Source organism: Clupea harengus, chromosome 22, assembly GCF_900700415.2.
Source record: "Clupea harengus chromosome 22, Ch_v2.0.2, whole genome shotgun sequence".
NCBI classification, from domain to species: domain Eukaryota; kingdom Metazoa; phylum Chordata; class Actinopteri; order Clupeiformes; family Clupeidae; genus Clupea; species Clupea harengus.
Genome location: NC_045173.1, coordinates 15,783,181 through 15,807,077, shown reverse-complemented (window position 1 = coordinate 15,807,077; position 23,897 = coordinate 15,783,181). Strand labels below are relative to the sequence as shown.

Here is a 23,897-nt window from a genome sequence, read left to right as displayed (position 1 = left end):
AGACTTGACTTGATGATGCAGTGTTACTTCCATCACATATGCCGAATATTGAATGTGTGGAGACATTTTGAATAGGTAGTGAGCCACATATCAGGAAGACGCTGAACATTTTTCTGGGAAACATTCTGACATTATTGCCAAATAGATGTATTGCAGTGTCCTGGTATAAGTGTTCGAGTGACTGACGAACAATAACCCAAGGCATATTTTTACATCATATAGGATATGATAGCATAAAACGCCTCTTTAAAAATCAAAGAGTGACTAAAAAACTAGTTGTCAAGTAAGCATAACAGTAGTTATCCTGAATGCTGAAAGGAATATATCTTCTCAAACAAGGCATTCAACAGTTCAGGATTGGAAATAATACAAAGACACAGTTCCTCTATAGCTTTGTGCATCACTTTGACATAAAACTGGTATTTCCAGAGTAAAGAAATGTCATCAATTGGCATCATCAAATGGCACATTTTATTTAGTGAGTCACTCACTCCAATCACATGCTGCTCAGATGATGCAAGTGATATCACCGAATTCCACTCAAGTTATTGTTTTAAACTTCCTGTTATTCCTGGCAACAGACAGCATATTTCAGTCTGAGGAAGATATATGAATGATGTCTATGCAACACGACCTTACTTTTGAACTAGTCTGTTGAACTTTATGTGGGTCCTGTATCCCCAGTCCCTGTAGCTTGCTTTACCTTTTGTGTATACATTTCAGAAACGTGGTCATGAGCTAAAAAAGAAACGTTGTAGAAAATAACAGAGCAAAACAGAGATGATTGTAATACAACGAAAAGCCATATTTTTCTTCTTGTATTGATGTGTACATGCATGTACTGTTCTGTGCTGTATTCTCTGTTTAAGACTAAACTAAACTATAGACTGGCAAGTCTGCCCCCCAGACTCTTCCTTTTAGAAACCTCCTTCATACTTAATATTATTAGCTAGTGTTCAATTTAGTAGCTTTTTCCTGCTTAGGTGACACTTCTTCTTCCATCTCGGTATCAGTCATCACTGATGTCAATGATGACAACAGCTATCCGTCGAAGACTAGTGAGTTTTTTCCTTTTGCATGTTTTTGATGTTATCAGCTATTTGTAGTATCATCTTAGAAACCCTTTCCATTTCAGGTCAATCTGCCTAACCCTAGGTCAATCTGAGGGAATTACTATCAAGAGCCCTGCTTGATATAAACAAAAGAATCAGAGGCTAGAAAACTTGTTGTGAAGCTACAACTGATGTCCTAGTTTTTTGTGTCTTTGAGTTGGGACCTGGTTCATATTGCCTACACAGGAGGAATTACCACAGTCCTGTCCAAACTTATCTCTATTGCTTGTGTGGTATTTCTTTTCTGGAATACAGACTGCAAAATAAAGAATACCTATAGCAACATGCACAAATCTGCCATTTTTTGAGGTATGTTTTTATAGGCAACTAGTTTTGTCATTCCCACTAGCTGCCTGGTCTGGGCTTGGATTACCCATGAAAAGCCAATTACCAATTTGTTCAAGGCATACTTTATAAATATAATCATAGTGTTATACACACATTGTTAAACAAATCACATGGATGTGTACAATACATGCTTAATGACGATTCATTCTTAAACCATTCTTGATTTGTGATTCCTGTACAATATTGTTTAAAATTATGGGCCCAGCTACTGATCACAGAGTAACCATTACTCTAAGGAGCTGAGGGACAGTGGGTTTGTTCCAGCTTTTTGTTATAACCTAAAAACACAATCCGTTTTTGAAGGACAACACACGCACATCATGTGATTGCACCTTGGAAAGTTTTACCAGCATTGTGCGCTTGCTTTTCTAGACCCAGAAGAAGAAAACAAGAAAAGTTTCAATATTTCCTATTGTAATATCCAAACAATAGATGGTTAAAAACCAGATGGATAAGTAAAGCTGCCTTGCAAGCAGGAAGAGTTTTATAAAACTGATATAGTGATGAGAATAGATAGGCATCTAAACACTAGCAGAAGAAGAAGAATATTCTGGAATTTAAAAAAAGGATTCCAGTAATCACAACATATTTGCGGCCCAACACAGGTTACACTGGTTTTGTACAAGGGAAATTTGATACAACAGCTTTCATATTCTCAAGAGCTTCAACCTGATCGGTGCATTTTATGAGCTTGTGTGCTAATTAATAGAGTCTTTGCAATTCTTTAGTGGCTTTCAAGTCATTGCCAGCTATATCACGGAATAGGGTCAGATGAGCCGAGATGGAGTAGGTAGGTCACTGTTCCCCAAAAATTACTACTTTAATTAAAAACAAATAAAAGCACAGACCTTTTTGGAGCTGGGCAACGATTGACACCCCCCTCTCCTATTAGGTCTTTCTTTTATCAGTAAAACAAAATTAGGATGTTTTTATATGTTTTGTCAAACAACCCTGAACAACAACCCCTCATCACCACACCACCCCCGCCAAGCCTGACTTAATCTTTGTTGTGACCACTGTTCATTTGATGAACCAATCATCAAACTCCAAACACAAACTTCTGTAGAAGTGGTGACACATTTTTGGACACAATATAATCAGTACACTTTATGACTGATTAGTTACTGACTCATTACTTATTTGTAAGGTTAATACATTTGAACTTAGATTTAAGTAGATAGATTCCGCACCATGTGACAAGGCCTTTAGTGTGGAGAAGACACATTTATCATTCCTTGTCAACTGTGTCAGCTTCCCCATTCTTCATGTCTTACCGGCAGCAGGGCCTGGTTTTTGCATCTTGGCATCAAGATGAATTCAAAGATATTCTACAAAGATGTACATGCACCATTATTAACATGCCAGTGGGGTGAGGGTATGACAAAAATTGTATTCTGTCACAACCATAACAAGACGTCAGTGGAAAAACAAAAGGCATTTATCCAATCTCAGTTTCAACACCCCTGTCATCTCTTACTTTGCTGTTCTGTCTTTGTATTTTTTTTCCCAGAATTACTTGCACCATGATGTGCCACCTACACCATCAATACAGTATATGTTTATGTGACATAAGAAATGTGTTGAGAGGAGAGAATAAAGTGTAGTAATGTAAAATACAAACACAGTGGAACACAGGAAAACAGACTAAAATATTTGTCTGTAATAAATGGTGTGGTGGCAAAAGATATCAGTAGGAGGGATTAGTTCTCTTTAGAAACATTTAAATACAATAAACTAGCAAAAAGTGGTCAATTTCTTCTTCAATGAATCCACTTTGTGTGTCCAGTGATTAATCCTAAATCATGCTCATTGACTTGACCGTTTCCATAATATAGAACAAAATGAAAAATAGAACAGTAACAAATGAGCCAATAATAAATCTACAGTCATCTCGTCAAACATAGATGAAGGCGGAAATGCATCACCACACTTGAGCACATTCGACTGAAGTATTTGGCAGATATTTTTGTCCAATGCAATTTACAAAACATTTGATAAAAAAAGAATAATAACATCAGCGAGAAAGTGATTTGGGGGGTGGGGTAAATTCAGACATGTGGTAGAAGGCAAGTGTCATCCAGAGTAGAGATCTGGCTGTTCGGATGTGTGTGTATTTTAAGCTCTGTCAATGTGGTGCTTAAATATTCGTTTCTGTACCTATGCAGGATGTAGATGGGTTTGTGTTTGGTTAGATGTCTCATTGGCAGTTCATCTCAATAACCGGTTTTAATACAAATAAAGTAAGTCATTTATAAACCGTCAAACGATGTCCTATGAACTTAACTCTCAACTACGTGTGAATTAACTGTCAGCCAACCTGTATTATGACCGTAACTCTAATGTTATCCTAATACAAACACCAACCTTAACCCTGGACATTACCTTTACTTGGAGCATATGTGTTTTCCACGCTCTCAAGCGGGTCAAATTATAGTTTAGTAAATTGCTATCAGTATGTCTTACATGACTTGCATGAAAAAAATGACATACTATATGTGTGAAGCAGTTTTGTCTTATAAAATATAAACACAGAATTGAACTTGAACAGAATCACTCATAGACGTAAGACCCGATGGGAAGACCCAGGTAGACTTGTCCAAACATCCCCCTATACATATACAGCAGACAGTACAATGCTCTGGCTTCATCAGGCTTTTACAATGACGTGCATGTCTAAGTTTTTCAGAACACTATCTTGTCTTTAAATCTTTTCACCTGCTTCCTTGTTTCAGGTCTTGAAACACCGCTTTACTCTCGCCAGAGAAATGCTGTGTCACAAAAGAAATGCCCTTGTTTCCTTCTTAGGAAGGAGTCACATGTCAATTTCTTAAGGTCAGGATTTTGCACTGCAGCTAGATCTGTATTATGATTAATCTGCAGATGATCATGATCCAGTAAACAAAGTTTTTTTTATAAGGCGCCTCGCAGCCTTACATTTAATTAAGTTCACCTTCTTAACACCCACAGGTGATTGCAGCCATTCAATTAATAAAATGCCGTTATATTCGCAACCCTTATAAATGGATATCACTCATAACAGATAGCTTCTGACAGTTCGACGTGAAGTCTGCGATTCCTATTCAATAGACTTTTTGTCTAATTCAGCCAATTGCTCTTCGCTCCTCTAGCTGTCCATTTTGCGTATGCGCTCACAACACCTCCGGTGTTCGTAGGCCTACACAGTCCTGGCACTAGAACAAACATAATGGCCATAAACAAATGCAGCCAATCAATACGTTGCGTCAGGAGCATGGAAGGAACGGGTGTAATTTGACTGTCAACTCAAATATCAACAACCTTCCGCCAGAATGAAGAATCCAACCACAGCGATATCCGTCTGAACAGCGTTTACGCCTCCTAGTGGCAAATGTGACATCACAGCTGAGAGGAAAAGGACTAAGATATGCGTGAATGACTTACCATTTCTCAGACCCCACATATTTCACTAACTAAAGGATTCAGTTTGTTCAGTGTATGTTCTCAGCCTCCATAGACTTCCGTATTTACACACACAGTTATGAAGAATATAGGGTATTTGGTACATATTGTAATGTTACAGTGTTTTAATCATAACAGATTTACAATACTACAAATAATGTATAATTGTGCAACTGTTTGTCCAGGAAGAGCACACTTTTGGAGAGACCAAACCATGCAGGGGAAACAGGAGTGGTAAATTAAAAGTTAATAAAAGGGAAAGGCTAAAAAAAAAACAGAACCAGTTGGCCTAGGGAAAGTATAGAAATTTATTACAAATACCAAAAGAAACCAACATATTGCAACATTTTGTGTGGTAGTGGCATAAAACACCAGAGATGTTTGACACAACATCTACAGCAACAATAAAAAAAAAACACATAAAAAAAAAGACATCCTCTCCTTTACAATTAAACATAACCAACCAACCAACCAACCAAACAAACAAACAGACATGAGCAAACACAATTCCACCCTTAAATACATCAAAAATATACCTCATCAGTAGTCATTTTCTTGGACATGGAGAATTTAAAAACAGATACACAGCGCTGTGGTGACATCACCACTTCTTTTGACAGACATTCTATGGCCACAGTGAATAAAATGCATCCACCCACCACCCTGCACATTGTTGAAGGGGATGAGGTCATCTCTTTTAAATTATTATAAATATGCCGAGGTCCTGAGTTATGCTGAAGGGTAGTCCATAATAAAGTGCATTCTGGATAGTTACCTTGGAACACATGAGATTCTGTGCAATATAAAATCTGACACCTAGAGGATAGTTGTTTCAAAAAGGCACTCCTGATACACCACCTGAGAATGATATATGTATTGGATATTCAGAATATGTATTGGATATGAGAATAGCCTCTTAAAAGTAAAATGTATCTATAAATACACCACAGATAAAACTATGACAAACGTTTCTATACTCTAAAAGTATAAGAAATGTATCAAGCACATATATATTTTTATACAGGTTATATGCTGAGGTCGTCTTGATGAATAGAGCGCCCGTGAGAGTTGGGCTCAGGCCTTTCCCCCTTTCCCTTGCTTGTCCTCTCCCTGGCCTCTCGGTCACTTCTTCTGCTGCTGTCCCATTCTGATCCACTCCTTCGTTTCTCACTGGAGTATTCCTGCCCACTCCCCCTCCTCCCCTTACCCCCTCCTCTCTCACTCCCATATTCCTGGCTGCTTCTTTGGTTTTCCCCATCCAGTTCCTTTACATTTCTTCCTTTTACGCCAGTGTGGTCCTGCCCACTCTCCCTCTTCCCCTCACCCCCTCCTCTCTCACTCCCATACTTCTGTGTGCTTCCTCTCCTCTCCCCTTCTCTCTCTCTCCTCCTCCCATTGTCTGCCTCTTTTCTTCCCACAAGGCTCTCGCACCTCCCTTCTCCCTGCTCTGATCGGTGACCCCTGTTCGTACCTCCTTCCTGCTTGCTGAACCTTTCACCCCTGACCTCCCTCTCTCCATCTCGCCTCTTCGTGCTATCCCTCAATTCTCCTCCTCTCTCCTCTTTCTGCTTCCCTCCTCTCTCCTCCTTCTGCTCTACACCTCTCTCCTGTTTGGGCTTGGTGACTGTTTTCCCTCCTTTGATGTCTACATCAGTTTCACTTCCCATTTGGCTTCTACTCTCTCCATGCTCTTCCCTTCTCCTATGCCCGTCATTTGGATTGGCAGTCGCTCTCTCAATTTCACTTTTACTTCCCTTTTCAGACCTGGCCTTGCCCTTGTTGGCCTCGTCTTCTTCTCGTGTCCTGGTCATCTTTTTCTCATCCCTCAGGGCTGCTCTCTCAGTCATGCTCTTTTCCTTTTCACTGCTCTTCGAAGACCTCACACTCCCTTCCTCTTCTCTCTGGCTTTGGTTGTGTTTGTCAATGGGATGCATTCTTCTGGTTGGTCTCTCTTCTTTTACTTTTTCCATCGCTCTGTCCTTTTTGTTGTTCACCAAATCCCCCTTTTCACTATTCAAATCCCTCTCTTTTGTGTTGCTCTTGGTTGATGCATCCATCTCTGCGTCTTCCTTTGGAATCTCACCAATCAGCTCAGCCTCTGCTTTCTCCACTTTTTCTTCTTCTTCCGTTTCTTGTTTTTCCTTCACTCCCTCCTTCTCCCTGCCTTCACTCTTCACACTCCTTCTGTCCTCTTCAATGATCTCGCTCTTTGTCCCGGTCATCCCTTCCTTCTTTTCACCTTTATTCTTCTTCTCTTTCTCGCTCTTTGTCTCCTTTTCTCTTCCCTTCTCACTCTTCATCTCCTTCTCGGTCTCTCCCTTCTTGCTCATGCCTTTGCTCGGCTGCTCTTGGATCTTCATGTCCAGTTTCTCCTCCAGCTGATCCAGCTCCTGCTCCAGCTGTGCCAGCTTCACTGGGTCCGACTCCAGATCCTCCTCATCCTCATCTTCATCCTCCTCCTCCCCTTCCTCCTCGTAGGCCTCCACCTCTATCCCGTCCATGGTCTTCTGCAGCTGGGACTTGACCTTGTTCAGTTCCAGTAGGCCATCCTGCAGTTCCTTGCACATCTCACGGATCTTGGTGGCGAACTTGGTCTTGGCGCCCTTGCGCAGCTCATGCGAGTCCCTGGCAAGGAAGAAGACATCGAGGGCAAGAAAGAGGGCTGACATTACCCCCGTGGTGATACTGATGGCCTGGGCAGCCTTGGCTACTCCGCCGGCCGCCCCGAGCACCTGGAAAGTGCTGATGAGCTTGTCCGTGTTAACCATGAGGGCCTTGCCGGCACGGCCACCCTCCTTCATCACATGCTTGATGTTGTGGTGCAGGTGCTTCTTAGCCACGCTCTCTGAGTACTTCTCGAAGTCCCACTCCTCCAGCTTGTGCATTCCTTCCTGCAGGCACAGAAAAGTGGTGAGTGCGGGATGCGTTAATATACATACATATAAGCATGTTTGTCTGTCTCTCGTTCTTGCTTGTTAGTCACATTTATTACACCCAAAGAAATTATCTGCTTCATCAACATTGATGAGCTAAACTACAGCCCAAGTAAAACGGTTTTGATTTGCGGCATTATGGACCTGTGTGTCAATTGTGGACTGTGAATGCATTAGAAAAAACTGTCACTGTCACATTCTACAATCTAACTGGCAGCCGCATGGATACCTACACTAAATTGCATAGGATTCAATTTTTTTCTTTTTCGCTTTTTTCCTTGCTGTAAAGTTTCGCCCTCCAGTTACAGAAAAAGAGGTGAATTCGCTCTGGTATAAGAAAACTGCAGCGTCACACAGCTTCACTACTGTGAAGTTATTTTGAGTGCGAGTGTAACTGCCGCCTCTAACCTCTCAGCTCCGCCCAGCTCAGCTCACCTGCACGAACTCCATGCATTCTCTGATGTCCTTGATCTCGTCCTGGTAGCCCTGGATCATCTTCTCCACCTTGTTGCGGTCCATCTTGGCGTGCACGGTGTCCGTGATGTTGGCTGTCGCTGAAGTGATGCTGCCTGCCGTTGCCACGCTGATGCCCACGGCAGTGACGATGATAGAGGCGCCGAAGGTGAAGGGCGCTAGGATGAGGCCTGTGATGGTGGCCACACTGCCTGCCACACTGGCCACGCCACCTCCGATCGCTGCTGACACAGTCTTCTTGTGGAAGTGGTCCACCGCGTCGGCCTGCGCCAGCAGCTCCAGAATGCGTTGCTGCAGCAAGGCCCCCCGCTGGTTAAAGAGGTGCACGAAAAGACGCGCTGCCATGAACACACGGTCAGCGACCTCCTCCACAGCCCTGAGAGAGAGAGAGAGAGAAAGAAAGCACAGACAGACAAAGAGATGGACAGACAGATAGAAAGAAATACATACATTAGATTATGTTGTATTACAAAAAGCAATGGCAGTGAAGAATAGAGGATGACAATGCAATAGTTAAACATTTGATACGACTGCAGGATGTGTATAATGGGAGGCAAGAGGCTCAGGTCTACTCACTCCTCTTCCTCATCCGCCTGAAATTTTTTCGTTTCATTCCACTCATCCCAACCTGGTGTAATAATAACACAACATCTAAGCGTTATTATCCCAAACTCATCAGTATAAACTACACCAATACATGGCAATAGGAGACTGTGGGGTCTGTGGCAGACGTGGGCCACACTCAGCAGCTATCTTTGGGGGGGGGGGGGGGGGGGGGGGGGGGGCACACTCACCCTCTACTGTTCTCCACCAGTCCATCAGGCCCTCACCCTCCTGGGACACAGCGAAAATCAGAAACAAACATGTTAATGGAGTCAGGAATAGGTATGTTCCATGAAGAATGGAGAGACTGCTGCATGCCAGAATGGAATGGAATAGAATAAAAGAAACAATAGAAATAGTATAGAATAGAATGAGTCAGACACACACACAGAACCCCTCACCCCTTCAGCCTCCAGGGGGTTCCCTTCTGTGGGGTAGGCTGCCATCTCTACTTCCTGAATCTCCACCTGCACCTCTGTAGCCTCCTGGGAATGAAGACACACAGCACCACACAGTCAGCTGGCTCAGTGCACTCTTCAGTAGGAAAAACACCTGAGTGTACAGAAAGATTAGCTTTGGAGAGGGTGATAATACACAGAGACGTCTAAAAGAAAAGTGATTAACAGGAAGTCTAAACTAGAGAGATGCTACTAGAAGAGTCTAGGTGAAAGGTGTTTAATGGGAGTGATATTTGAAGAATTAAGAAATCTATGTGAGAGATGTCTTCAAACAACATTCTCTCTCTCTCTCTCTCTCATTTTTGGCAATTGGTTCTTAAAGAAACTTTCAAGAGGTGGTTTGAAAAAGAGAGGATGAGGAGAGAGGTGCTTGAAGAGGGGTCATGAGTATAGGCTTGAGTCCAACCTGCACCGGAGGCATCTCCTGAAGCTCCAGGGGCTCTTCTATAAGGCACTCCTGACTGGTGCTCTGTGATGAAAACAAGGAAATGCAAATGGTTCACTTTCAGTAACAATGCTCACAGCAATCCTGGAATAACCTTTTCATCAGGAGAAGGAACTGAGAGAGAGAGAGAGAAAAAACTATGCTGTGGGCTTCTGCCTATTATGTTCCTCAGTTGGGTTCCTCTTTAGAGTTCCTCTTGTATTATTAAGTTTACTGTAGCAGTGGCCTACTCAAAAAAGGTCTGAGCAACATTTCAGGAAACAGACCAATACAACCAAACATTCAGTCAATATCGGTATGATGGACTTTCCAGGATTAAAATCTTGAACATCCACCAAAATAAAGAAGTGTAACTCAAATAATGTGATACAGGAAAACTGATAAATCATGTATCCAGATTCAAGACAACAAAATAATATCAGACAAACTAGCATAATAACTAGTGAGAGCAGGTCAGTTCCTCATGCTTTTGAATTGGTGATACTGCAACCAGACTAGAGCTGCGAAACTAGAGCTGTGTGAGAGGGACGAAGAGGAGGAAGTGACAGGAGAGAATGCAGGCATCACCCGTGCTGAAGGACCGAGGGATATCTTGGGCACTCTGGGTAGAGTCCTCTTCACTCTGAAGGACACAACCTGGGGGCAACCACCAGCCAAGGATCAATAACAGGTACGATCACATGCTCATCATGACAATCAGATTTTACATTGTAACAGTAGTGGTTGTACCACTAACAATCCCAAGGGAACTGTGGCAATGCTCAAGCAGGCTCTCACAGGCTTCAAACTTGATTTCTAAATATAGAACACATTGGTCTGATATGATCTATTAGATTATTTCCTTGTGGTTGAAGAACGCACCCGCTGCTTCTTTTTCAAGCTTCTTCCTCTTCTCACCAGACCCTTGTCTTCACCATCTTTATCTGCGCCAGCCTGATAGGGACAGACAGAGAATGGTTCATCGGATGGTAAATCCTATGCATGTACGCACGTTTCTTTGCATGCGCACACACACACAGACACACTAGCAGCTCAGTGTCAGTCAGTGTCAAACATCATAAACATGCTAATTCAGTGAAGGATACAGCTTTTAATAACAAATCTGACAGATTCCACAGCAGACAAACAGAATCAAAGTAAATGCATCCAAAGAGGTGCTTGTATGAGCAATGTCAATTACATTCTATTGAGCTGCAAATGTATGCCTTGAATCATTTATTTTACATGGTTCAGACATTATCACCATATAACTTTATGTTTTATTGTTTTTAAGATGGAAAGATTGTGGCAGAGAGAAAGCATTCCTGCTGAATGCAATGAAAAATGATTTCAGATAATGCATAAAAAAAACCCTCTTGTCTCACATATGTGATGTAGATGTTCTCAGCAGGTAAGTACAGACAGGTAATGACTCATAGGAAAAATACTGGGATGCGTCACAGTCTCGGTGAGTGAGACACCAATTGCTCTTGACAACAACGAGTGTTAGATAACACAAAGACTGGAAAATATTCACTCATAGTTTTGGAGGAGTAAGTGGGTCCTATTGTTTGTCTTCAATTGAACTCTTTGTTTGTCTCCACATTATGTGTTATGGGATTTGTGTGCGAATGATACGTCTGACTGTTCTGAAACACTGCCTTAGTGAAGTTTTCTCGGCTATTACCTGTTCTGCAGGTCTTGGTGACCTCCGGAAAATTCCCAGCATTCCTTTCTTCTCCTGTTACAAAACCAAACTTTTTTTTTTTTAGTTGACACCGAAACAGTAGGTGAGAGATAAGTATGAGAACTGACAATGTGCAGAGCTCAGCTCACCTTGGTATTATTATTGTCAGATAGATCATCCTTACTACCAGAAAGCTCCGGGTCAACAGATAGAAGGCCCTGGGTTAAAATCGAATTGATGAGAATGATTATAGATACAGTAGAAAACACTACTACGTGATGAAGACATTAGAGGAATTAAAAATGGCTGGTTTAAACCCTGAAACGTTTGTTCAACCCAACATAACTGTTTAATTTCACTTACTGCCTGTGAACTGCTGATCTCAGCAAGGCTGTCATTGCTTTCTGACAGTTCACTAAACTGAGTCAAGGGGTCCTAAAACATGAAAGTCAAAAAGGATTCTTAAGTAAACACTACAGACACATTTTAACAATAAATAATAAATAATATAAATATAGACATGACACAGATCAGACTAGACTGGCAGGTGTGATTGAGTGAATACCGTTGAAGCCTGAGACTTGAGAACAGGCTTAGGAGACCTTCTGAACATTCCACTCAACCCTGTGGTTTTCTCCTGAAACATACAGACGTCATGGAGATTACTGCAAAGGATCAAGCAGAAGTACTATGGGATAGCACTTTTATTAACACATTAAGCCTGAACTGTTACTTAGCATACACATTAAATACACAGAGAAGACAAAAACACAGACTTGCTTCTTCTTCTTCTTTGTAAGATTATGTATTTTGATTTGATGGGAATACAGACCCAGCACCATCTAGATCACTACCTTTGTGGTTGTAATGTTGTCAGACAGACTACCATTACTGGCAGAGAGGTTTTTGTCCAACGGTGCATTATCCTGCGACAACACAACAATTACACATAAAGCTTCTGAGTCACAGGAACAGTTCATCTTACACTATGTTGGTCTCTATCCAGCATCTGATATACAGTATCTCTAATACGTTTCTATATCAGTATTGAGTTAAGACTACAGAGGCATGAGATGCACTGTTGACTTTATACATACTTGGGTGTCTCACACACATACACACACACAAAATCCTTAAACTATGCATGAGTGAAACTGAGTGGACGCCCAATCTGGGTGACTAAATAAGTAACACTAAGGTTGTCTATGGCACATGGGCATTACCTCATCTGGAAGACAGCTCTCATGAGGTTTTGGCTTCTTGAACATACCACCAAACACACCTCCTTTCTCCTGAAACAGCAAAGAATGGACTCATGGTGTCACATTTCATTTCAACTCAACTGCATTCATTTAGATAGAGACACTGACAATGAACAGCAAGCACAAAGGTGACAGAGTCAAGGGCAACAAAACCCAAAATAAAACGTCATTTTATTATTACTTATAAATCTTAAAACAGGAAGAAACCTTCACATAATAATGCTGGAATTACTAGCACTTTATTAATTAAAGCCGATATCAAAACTGATCACACTTACTTTTGGTCTGGTGTTCTCCAACAGATCATCAGTGCTGGCTGACAGTTCAGTGGATAATAAGTCCTTATCCTGAAACAAGAACAATCATTATATGTGAACAAAAAAAATGTCAATCATATGCATAACCCATCCGAGATTAAAAGGGTAGTCTTGATAGTGCGGGAGTTACCTCATCGGAGCCATCCTGGGGTTTTGGCTTCTTGAACATACCACCAAACACCCCCCCTTTCTCCTGAAACGGCAAACAATGAACATGAAAATAACAAGGGAGTTATGGAGGCCAGGGCATAATCATGGAGAATTCTCATAACTTATAAACCTTAAAATAGGAGGAGACCTAAATCAGAAGGTCAGCTCACACTTACCTTAGGTTTAGTGTTCTCAGACAGATCATCAGTAATGGCTGACAATTCAGAGGATAATGAGTCTTTATCCTGAAACACAAATGTATTATGGGTGAAAAAGAAATTGTCTGCAAGTAATGCAAACCAGTTGGATGACTACATCAAAAACTCTACAGCATGCAGTTACCTCATCTGAGCCCTCACGAGGTTTTGGCTTCTTGAACATACCACCAAACACACCTCCTTTCTCCTGAAACAGCAAAGAATGGACTCATGGTGTCACATTTCATTTCAACTCAACTGCATTCATTTAGATAGAGACACTGACAATGAACAGCAAGCATAAAGGTGACCGAGTCAAGGGCAATTTTTTTTTTTTTTTTAAATAAATAAATAAAAAAAACGTAATTTTATTCTTACATATTACTTATAAATCTTAAAACAGGAAGAAACCTTCACATAATAATGATGGAATTACTAGCACTTCATTAATTAAAGCTGAAATCAAAAAGACAGAGACGCCAGCTCACACTTACTTTTGGTCTGGGGTTTTCCAACAGATCATCAGTACTGGCTGACAGTTCAGTGGATAATACGTACTTATCCTGAAACAAGAACAATCATTATATGTGAACAAGAAAATTGTCAATCATATGCATAACACATCTGAGATTATAAAGGTAGTCTTGAGAGTGCGGGAGTTACCTCATCGGAGCCATCCCGGGGTTTTGGCTTCTTGAACATACCACCAAACACCCCCCCTTTCTCCTGAAACGGCAAACAATGAACATGAAAATAACAAGGGAGTTATGGAGGCCAGGGCATAATCATGGAGAATTCTCATAACTTATAAACCTTAAAATAGGAGGACCTAAATCAGAAGGTCAGCTCACACTTACCTTAGGTTTAGTGTTCTCAGACAGATCATCAGTACTGGCTGACAATTCAGAGGATAATGAGTCTTTATCCTGAAACACAAATGTATTATGGGTGAAAAAGAAAAATTGTCTGCAAGTAATGCAAACCACAGTTGGATGACTACTTCAGATACTGTACAGCATGCAGCTACCTCATCTGAGCCCTCACGAAGTTTTGGCTTCTTGAACATACCACCAAACACACCTCCTTTCTCCTGAAACAGAAAAGAATGGATTTCAGATCATAACAGAACTACAGGGAACTACAACCCAATGTCGAGGTATAACATTTCAACTCAGTTCGATTTTCATTCATGTAGACACTGACAATGAACATTGTACCAATCCACTTTATACCACTCAAAACCTGGACCCCCTAAATCTAAACGCAAAGGTGAAACGGGCAAGGGCAAGCTCATAGAAAACAAAAAACATATTACTTTATAAATCATAACTCATAAGCCTTATAATAGAAAGAAACTCTTACAAAAGAATACTATGGAACTACACGAGCATTTCACTCTATGTAAACTTGAATGACCAGCAGGTCAGATTCCACTTACTTTAGGTTTAGTGTTCTCAGAGAGGTCATCAGTACTGGCTGACAATTCAGTGGATAATGAGTCCTTATCCTGGATTCAAAAAAATTATATATCACACACACACACACACACACACACACACACACACACACACACACACACACACACACAATTACATTTCCATACATAGCTCCCTATATCAGCCTGAAACATACAATCACAGAAACATCCCTTACCTGAGCACCCTTGTCTTCCTCAGGGGGTTTGGGGGATTTTTTTAAAATTACACCAAAAATCCCGCTTTTCTCCTGTTTGGACATCATGATAGAATGCATCAAGGAATTTTTCAGAAGTCGAAAGATTAAACGTCTCCACTGATTTCTAAAGTTAATAGTTTAGCTTGACTCACTTTGGGCTTATCATCACTGGCTGACAGTTCTCCGTGCAGAGATTGCTTGTCCTTCGAGAGACACCAACAAAAGCACACTTACTCATAATGCAATGTTTCACTTCAGAGGCTGTTCATCACATATATGAACTCTGCTCACATATACAAGTGACATGTTGGTAGTGACAAACTAAAATGCCATCTTCCACCACGTCTTAACAATAGTAACACCATTTTATTAATCTATGTGCAAACTTTTCTCAGAGGCTCCACCAGTAACAGAACCAAGCCACAAACACAGTGCCAGGGCAGCTGCAACATTACCTCTTCAAATGGAGCATCCACATCTCGCTTCTGGGGTTTCCTGAATAACCCACTGAACACGTTACCCTTCTCCTAAAATGCACAAGTTTCCCCAAGAGATAAATTACCCACAACACGTTATAATTTCATCTTATATTGCAATAATACGACAAACTTACAATACCTAACTACATCATATATAATTCCAATTGCATACCCACCTTAGAGCTGTTTTCAGATAGGTCATCAGTGCTTCTTGAGAGCTCGTCATTAGAAGGCTGCTTGTCCTGAAAGAAAGTTGATCTTGCCAATCAAATATATATATAAAGGCTGGCGGTAACAAATATTTACTCAGTAAAACCTACTTAATGTGATGACTGTTAGCCAAAATGTATACACTAAATAGTCACCTCATCAGGAGCAGGAGAGATCTCTGTAGACTTAGGAGACTTCTTGAACATTCCACCCAACATTCCTCCTTTCTGAAGGACAGTCCATAATTATGCCAATTACATAAATGCTTTCGTGGCAGGCCCCCCTTTGTCAATGTAAAATAGTTGCCCCACCACCACCACAGTGCAAAGATTGAGACACTGACATATTACCTGCAATTTCACTTTTGACCAAAAACAAACAGATGCCCATACATTTTCAAATTAATTTAAATCACTCAGTTAGACTTAAATTGATTTTATTTGATCAGAGCTCTTGTTTAAACTTCTCACTTGGTGATCCATTCATAAAATCTTCATTTAAGGTGCGTGCCCATTGTATTAATAATTAGGCTAACTATCCCCTCTAACATTTAGGCTAAATGGTAGGCCCTGGCTATAATATATAAGTAAAAAGTAGGCTATACAACTAATCACCAAATAGGTTAGCTATAGGCTACTATGCACTGCCACTAAAATGTGAATTGTAATTGGTTGTTTAGGTTTCTCATTCTGTTTTCTTCACCCCTTCACACCCCCCTTGGTGGGCCCAGTCCAGACTTTGGGAAACACTGCTCTAAACAAATACATTTTAAAAGCTTGAGACCACCTACTTTAGTGTTGGTGTGTTCAGAGAGACTGTCGTTACTCGCTGAGAGTTTTTCATGCAATGAACGGTTTTCCTGTGAAAACAAGCATCTATATGAGATCAGATATCAAGCAACAACAGCAGCTGTATTTTGGAGTCTCTGTACTTTGCAGTGTTACTACCTCATCAGTGGCTTTGGGGGCCTTCTTGAAAATGCCACTGAAAAGACCTCCTTTCTTCTACCACACAGGTAAAGGATTATTCAGAGGTTAAAGCTTTGGTAATGATAGTTGCAGCAGCAGCAGCAGCGGCAGCAGCAGCAACAACAACAACAATAACGACAACAATGAAGAAAAAAACTATTATGATAGCGACAATAATCATGACCATGGTCATGATGATAAGACACAAGACGTAGGACTGTGATTGTTGAACATAAACAAACAACTCCATGAGCTCCTTTACCTCCGAGAGACTGTCATTGCTGGCTGAGAGCTCTCTATGCACGGAAAAGTCCTGAAAGAGAGGGAGGTTTGGTCAGCAAGAGGAATACTGTGAACTCCTTCACTGATTAAAAAAAGAAAAAGAACCCTGCCACCTTGATTAATGCAACGGAGCCAAAGCTTACTTCTCTAGAGCCGCCATCTTCAGAAGGTTTGGGAGACTTAGTCAGAATGCCAGTTTCCTAGTAGGAAAGACGCAAATAACACACCCTGATAAACACCTGCTCTACCAGCAGAAGGCATACAGCAGTCATATGAAAACAGATCCATGTACATATTGTGCTCAGAGAAACCTTAGCAGTATTGTTATAAGAGGCTAATAGGTAACTGTGCATCTACTTTTTCAAAGAAAACATCATCGTACATATACTTCAAGGAAAACAAAATCTTACATATACTTCAAGGCAAGGCATTAAGAAATGCAACTATCTACAAAGGGCAAAAAACATGACAATATGCCGCTTTAGAAAAAACATTTCCATAGTTTCTAGTCGATACCTCTTCGGCTTGAGTGTTTGTAGACTTGGGAGCCTTTTTAAACATTCTAGTCAGAACACCTCCTGTCCCCTGAGGTGAACACAAAACATAGAAGATATATAATTCAACTATATATAATTTTCACCCTGGCATAAACAGCACACGGACCCACCTTAACGTTGTGGTCAGAGAGACTGTCATCATCACTGACTGAGAGATCACTATGGACAGAGAGGTTGTCCTGGGATACAGAGTAAAACACTGAAGGTTAGGGTCACATGTTTCATACCGAAAGTCTGAATCCATTGGACTGCCAAAATAATACATGATTCACCTGTGCAAGTGTCACATCTTGTGAAGGTCTGGGTTTCTTGAACATTCCACTGAACATACCGCCTTTCACCTTCCAGGCAAAGAGTGTTTTCAGGTAAGGAATGTAAAATATATATGAATAAAGGAACAGAACAGCCATAAACTGATATATATGTGTAAATATGAGTGAGTGTCTGGGATCCCTAGTTTTTAAAGAGACTTTTAAAGTGTAGATCTGCTTACTTTGGTTTCCACAGGTTCCGCCTCCTCTGCGTTCTCTGTGTCACTGTTTGCTGGGCTCACCTGCAGAGCACATTTAACTGTGAAAAGCACAGGAAGAAACAACAACAGCAAGACAGAAAGTGGCGAGGCCTTATATTGCCCTGAAGGCTCAGATTTTAATCTATTGACTGAGGCTCCAGGTTTGTACCCTCTCTTCTCTACCCTACTTAGGCAGTTTAGAAGGTTGAACCCTGCTTCAGTCGAATAGTTATAATCATAATGACATCTACTGCAAAATATTTAACTGAATTTTGTTGTAGAACCAACGTAGCCCATTAAAATATATCCGTACTTTTATACACACATACATACCCTTACGAGAGGAGCGGTTGTCTTCTCTTTCTGGATGCCTCTGAACATTCCAGCCATGAACCCCCCTTTCCCCTGAAAGAACACAGAGAATGGATTTACTTCCAGTTCAGGGCTTGAACACCACCTGGTAGTTGCTGGCTCTTTTCCATCTCTGCCACTCATATGCGCACACACACACACACACACACACACACACACACACACACACACACACACACACACACTTACATGTTTGCCCTCCTTCGGTCTCTCCAGTTCGACCTCATCACCAGACTGGTCCCTCTCTGGTTCGGGCTCCTCAGCAGAGAGAGTGGTCTCCACGCTGGTCTAGAGTAAGTGGGAAAAGGCACGTGGTCATCATCGCTGTTTGATAGTGAAGGGGCACGACCCAACTACGACCCTACTACATTTTAACAGTAGAAGGCAGGTGATTCAAACATTATTTTCAATCAATGGGTAACATACAGTACACAGGCAAGTAGCTGGTTTCTCAGTTGCATAGACAGTGACCATACCTGTGATTTTAACAGATTGGACTTCAGCATTCCTTTGAGTCCACCCTAGCACACATACAACTGTTACACAGAAACCCACCCACACACTGGCTATTGCAAAACACATTGCACACACAGCTTTATGGAAACCCGAAACTCCTCCAGAAACAGTGAACACATTCCTGAGCAACACAATTAATATCATGGTTAATTAAGCTGTGTTGCAGAGGAATGAGCCCTGATCTACACAGGAAATATCTTCTTATTTTAAAAACATACTGTCTTGCTTTAAAAGCATACCTTCTTATTTTCAGTGGTGGGTTTCTCAGCTTCAGTCTTCTCTTTAGGTTTCGGGGAATTAGAGTCTGATACATAGCTCTGGTGGAGGTATTACACGCAATTAAATAATAATAATATGAGGATAAGAAGAAAATAAACAGAACAGAAACAGAAAAGTTTAAGTTGCACCTCAACAGTGACTCAAATGTATACACTCACTATGAAAGTAGGAGCTTCTTCATTGGGACCTTTCTGGAACATCTGTGTGAGCATGGCTACTTTCCCCTGAAAGACGTCAGAATGCTTCAATTGACAAAATGGCACACAGTAAAACAATATGGAAAATAATGACTTACGTCGTGTTTCAGGACACTAGTTTTATTCACAAAAAGCATCAAGCTACCTGTCTGAAATCTGTTTCCTCTTTGGCTATTTCAGAAAATTCTGGGTCCTTCTCTTTAGAAAGCTAGGGCAAGATAAAATATCTTCAGAAATACAGCCAGAAAAGACAGTCAGAAATACATTATTCCATTGCTCATTTCAGTTTTGTTCACATTTTATTATGTTGCAGCCTCAAGCTAACATCATTTAAATGCTCTACAATCTACACTCTCCCCCCCCCCTAATGACAAAGCAAAAACAGGATTTTAGATTTTTTTTTGCAAATTTATTGAAAAGGAAAAACTAAAATATCACACTGACATAAGTATTCAGACCCTTTGCTATATCACTTGAAATGTATCTCAGGTGCCTCCCATTTCTCTTGATCATCTGAGAGATGTTTCTACACCTTGATTTGGGTCCACCTGTGGTAAATTCAATTGATTCCACATGATTTGGAAAAGCACACACCTGTCTATATGAGGTCTCACAGCTGACAATGTAAATCAGAGTAAAAACCAAGCTATGAGGTCAAAGGAACTGCCTGCAGAGATCAGAGACCGGCCTGTGTCAAGGCCCAGATCTGGGGAAGGCTACAAAAAAAATGTCTTCTGCAATGAAGGATCCCAAGTGGCTTCCATAATTCTTAAATGGAAGAAGTTTGGAACGACCAGGACTCTACCTAGAGCTGGTCGCCCAGCCAAACTGAGAAGGGCCTTCTGACAAGTTGAGGAAAAGCTGAATGGAGGTAGGACGGATATATCCTTCGTGAAAACCTGGTCCAGAGAGCTCAGGCCCTCAGACCGGGCCGAATTGTTCACCTTCCAACAGGACAATGACCCTCAGCACACAGCCAACACGATGCAGGAGTGACTTGGGAACAACTCCGTGAATGCCCTTGAGTGGTCTTGACTTGAACCCAATCAAACATCTCTGGAGAGACCTGAAAATGACTGTCCACCGACGGTCCCCATCCAACCTGGCAGAACCTGGGAGGATTTGCAGAGACGAATGGCAGAGAAATCCCCAAAGCCTGTTGCATCATACCCAGGAAGACTTGAGGCTGTAATCGCTAACAAAGGTGCTTCAACTAGGTACTGAGTAAAGGGTCTGAATACATATGTCAATGTGATATCAGTTTTTCCTTTTTAATACATTTGCAAACATTTCTAAAATCCTGTTTTTCGCTTTATCATTATGGGGTATTAAGTGTGGACTGATGAGGGGAAACTTTAGTTTAAACTTTTAGCATAAGGCTGCAACAAAAAGTGAGATGTGAATGTGTCTGAATACTTTCTGAATGCTTTTTACACACACAAGACTAGTAAAGATATTAACACTGGTTGAGGAGAAGAGAATGGGAAAGCTATAACCAGAGTAGTCATGCAGCTCCAAACATGGCCGACATTTTGTGACGGGTACAAATTGAAGTTTTTAAATATTGGTCAGGGATTGCCATGAAGTCTGTCCACCACAAAGAAAACACACCTTTCACCGTTCTACTTTTCTGTTTTAAATCAACCCTATGACTTCAAGCTCTACTCCCATGATGAACTTGCTCATCTCCACACATTTAAAATAAACCCCTGGCCTTTATATACCTTTCTCCTGAAGTTTTCAGCTTCTTGATAAACTTTGTGTACTATTAAGGACCTTAATGACAGACATGATATAAAAGCAAGAAGAGTTTGTTTCCCCTCCTCTGAGGGCCTGGGTGGGATGACTGGTTGTGGTGTGGCTTTGCCTGTGTTATTACCCAGAATCAGAATTTACAAAACCACAAACAGTATGAGATATTCACAGACGACAACAAGCAGCAGGAGAACAAGACGGATTAGCCGAGAAGAGTTGTGTCGACATACCTGATTATCCTGGGTTCTTGTTGTCTGATACCGTCTGAATGACACAGTGTTACTGAGTTCCTGAGGTATTAAAAACACTGATGTCAACCACCAGGAACAGTAACACAAAGCTACATACAATCTCAAACAAATGCTACGGCATTAAAGGACAAAGGTGAACCATTCTGGAGGCTGGTTGCCAGATATGCTCATGAGTAATATTATACAAATATATATTTTACTTATCAGACAATGTTTTAGTCCCACCTTCTCTGTTGGCCTAGGAGGGATAACTGGGGTTTGGGCTGTTGTCTCCTTCACCCTCTGGATTCTGTTCATGTTGGCCTTATGAAAGCAAAAGATTTCAACTGTAGTAAGTAAGAGTGACACTCAAAGTACAATACATTTTACATATGAAGAAGAAGCCCCCATAAGATGAATGGCACAAGAATGGCTGTCAGGTGCTTGCATGATGGCACTACAAATAAGAAAGGAGGTTAGAGAGGTTTTAGCAGCAGTCATTTGCTTCACTGACTTTGCAAATAAGTGTTTTTAACAGCATAAAATTAATTAAAAATAAACAACTAAATACAAAAACGTACCACATCACTGGGTTTGAGAGGAGCAGCTGGTGTCTTAACTGGGTTCTCCTTCCTCTGTGTCTCTGGGCGGTTTCCGCTGAGCTGAAATAGGGAAGCACGGTTTACCATGTCTGCGGTGAATACCTACTGTGGCATGCATTTACACTCAGACAAAACAGAATAACTGGTGGAGACAACCCAGCGTACGGACACACACACACAGAAGGACACCACACACAGAAGGACACACACACACACACACACACACAGAAGGACACACACACACAGAAGGAGACACACACACACAGAAGGACACCACACACAGAAGGACACACACACACACACACACACACACACACACACACACACACACACACACACACACACACACACAGAGAAGGACACACACACAGAGAAGGACACACACACAGAAGACTGGACGATACCTCAGGGGAGTGCTTTGGAGGCTTTGGAGGAGTGGATTGGGGTCTTGGCTTCAAAGATGAGAGAGATGAAGTGATTTAGGCACATGGAATGGGAAGAAATTGTAATTCAAAAGCACTTCTTATGCTGTTTATCACAAGTTGGTTCCTGGTCTATTTGTGCCATTCTTAATATCATCAGTACACAGGTAAATTGGAATTATAAAAGTGTGTTAGGGAAAAAACGAACCGAATCCGTTAAGAGCACAAGGGCCAACTTGAGATAGCTGTTAATGTCAAACAACCTGAGCATGGTGTGTATAAATTCTCCATCTCACAAAGTTCTCGAATAAACACATGACTGGTATAAAATGTATGACAAGCAACACAAGATTAGTTAACCCACAAATGTAAATACATGTGAATATATCCCTCTATTTTAATCAAGTGGCAATAGATTACTTGAACAAACTCCTTTCTTGGATATGCTTCCATTAACTTCACTGACACTGTACTGTTGACCAAGCTGCCATTAAGGACTTCGTTAGTAATTGTACACAGAAGCAGTTTTGTGTGTGCACAATAGGTGTGTGAACTGACATTTTACCAAACACCCAAAGTCCTTTGTTTAGCATGGGCACATTCACACTCACCTGTGCTGTTTTTTTCTTTTTAACTTCTGGTCTCGCCATGCACTGCTCCATCTTAACTCTACAACACACAACCAACAAGTCTCAACACGACCGTGACCTCTTACACTAAAGTAGGGAGGCAGGCTTCCCAAAACAACGTGACACTGCAGACTTTAATCAGTGTACTGCGAGTGGGAGTTATTTAATGTGAAACACAACTATCTCAAATAGCGCACATATGTGTAAACACGCATGAAAACCTCTACACGTGTTCTCATGTATTGCGCTTTGTTGTTCTATCATGTTCCGTCATTTTTGTACATAAAAGTGCCGGGGTGAATATTTGTGAAGTGTGAGTCGACCCGTCAAAGCGTCAAATTTTCGGTTTTACAGATAAACAACGCTGTCGACAGAGAAAGGAAGGAATAATTTCCCAAACTGGCACATACAAATAGTAGGCTACTGCAGCCCAACAGCCAATGTATTTTTGTCCGTCCAACCAATCTATTAACCGAAAGGGAGCACTTCCAAAAACCGTCGATGAAAAATGGATGTGCAAAAAAGAAAAATCACGGACGTATCATACTCTGCTAGTGGCATACAAATAAGTAATCATATTTCGTCTAAATAACACCGTGTTAACGTACAGCAACAGTCTCCTACCTCGATTCTCCGTCCAAACATTCTTTATGGACAGTAGGCAGGATAGGAACAACTTCCAAAAATGTAACCACGCCCAACCATCACATCTGTACTGAATTTACAGCCTAATTCAAAACTCACAGACAACAACGCGGACGGCGGACGGATTATCACAAGGTAATCTACAGGCGGATTTGACACGGTTGTT

The 23,897-nt window shown here is 41.2% G+C and overlaps 1 protein-coding gene and 1 long non-coding RNA gene across 2 annotated transcripts; one reads left to right on the top strand and one right to left on the bottom strand.

Moving 5' to 3' along the window:
• Nucleotides 1–4,677: 4,677 nt before the first annotated feature.
• Nucleotides 4,678–23,882, bottom strand: LOC105889457. Its single transcript, XM_031560357.2, has 48 exons — nucleotides 23,711–23,882; nucleotides 23,069–23,126; nucleotides 22,440–22,487; nucleotides 22,015–22,095; nucleotides 21,680–21,757; nucleotides 21,434–21,493; nucleotides 19,594–19,656; nucleotides 19,410–19,475; nucleotides 19,212–19,289; nucleotides 18,933–18,977; nucleotides 18,646–18,744; nucleotides 18,418–18,489; nucleotides 18,067–18,126; nucleotides 17,846–17,914; nucleotides 17,684–17,752; nucleotides 17,533–17,601; nucleotides 17,160–17,216; nucleotides 16,997–17,047; nucleotides 16,714–16,770; nucleotides 16,557–16,625; nucleotides 15,922–15,993; nucleotides 15,733–15,798; nucleotides 15,533–15,604; nucleotides 15,230–15,280; nucleotides 15,057–15,128; nucleotides 14,842–14,910; nucleotides 14,431–14,493; nucleotides 14,261–14,329; nucleotides 14,067–14,129; nucleotides 13,898–13,966; nucleotides 13,549–13,611; nucleotides 13,383–13,451; nucleotides 13,187–13,249; nucleotides 13,018–13,086; nucleotides 12,701–12,769; nucleotides 12,332–12,403; nucleotides 12,043–12,114; nucleotides 11,841–11,912; nucleotides 11,627–11,695; nucleotides 11,478–11,531; nucleotides 10,673–10,744; nucleotides 10,379–10,447; nucleotides 9,773–9,835; nucleotides 9,310–9,393; nucleotides 9,100–9,139; nucleotides 8,882–8,933; nucleotides 8,267–8,681; nucleotides 4,678–7,789 (listed from the first exon to the last, which is right to left on the bottom strand). The coding sequence occupies exons 2-48, from the start codon at nucleotides 23,117–23,119 to the stop codon at nucleotides 5,924–5,926; spliced, it is 5,241 nt and encodes a 1,746-aa protein (XP_031416217.1). The 5' UTR covers nucleotides 23,120–23,126; nucleotides 23,711–23,882; the 3' UTR covers nucleotides 4,678–5,923.
• LOC116218448 lies at nucleotides 19,812–20,698 on the top strand. The gene is made up of 2 exons (XR_004162860.2): nucleotides 19,812–20,319; nucleotides 20,403–20,698. It is a non-coding gene; the product is annotated as an uncharacterized LOC116218448 (long non-coding RNA).
• Nucleotides 23,883–23,897: the final 15 nt, after the last annotated feature.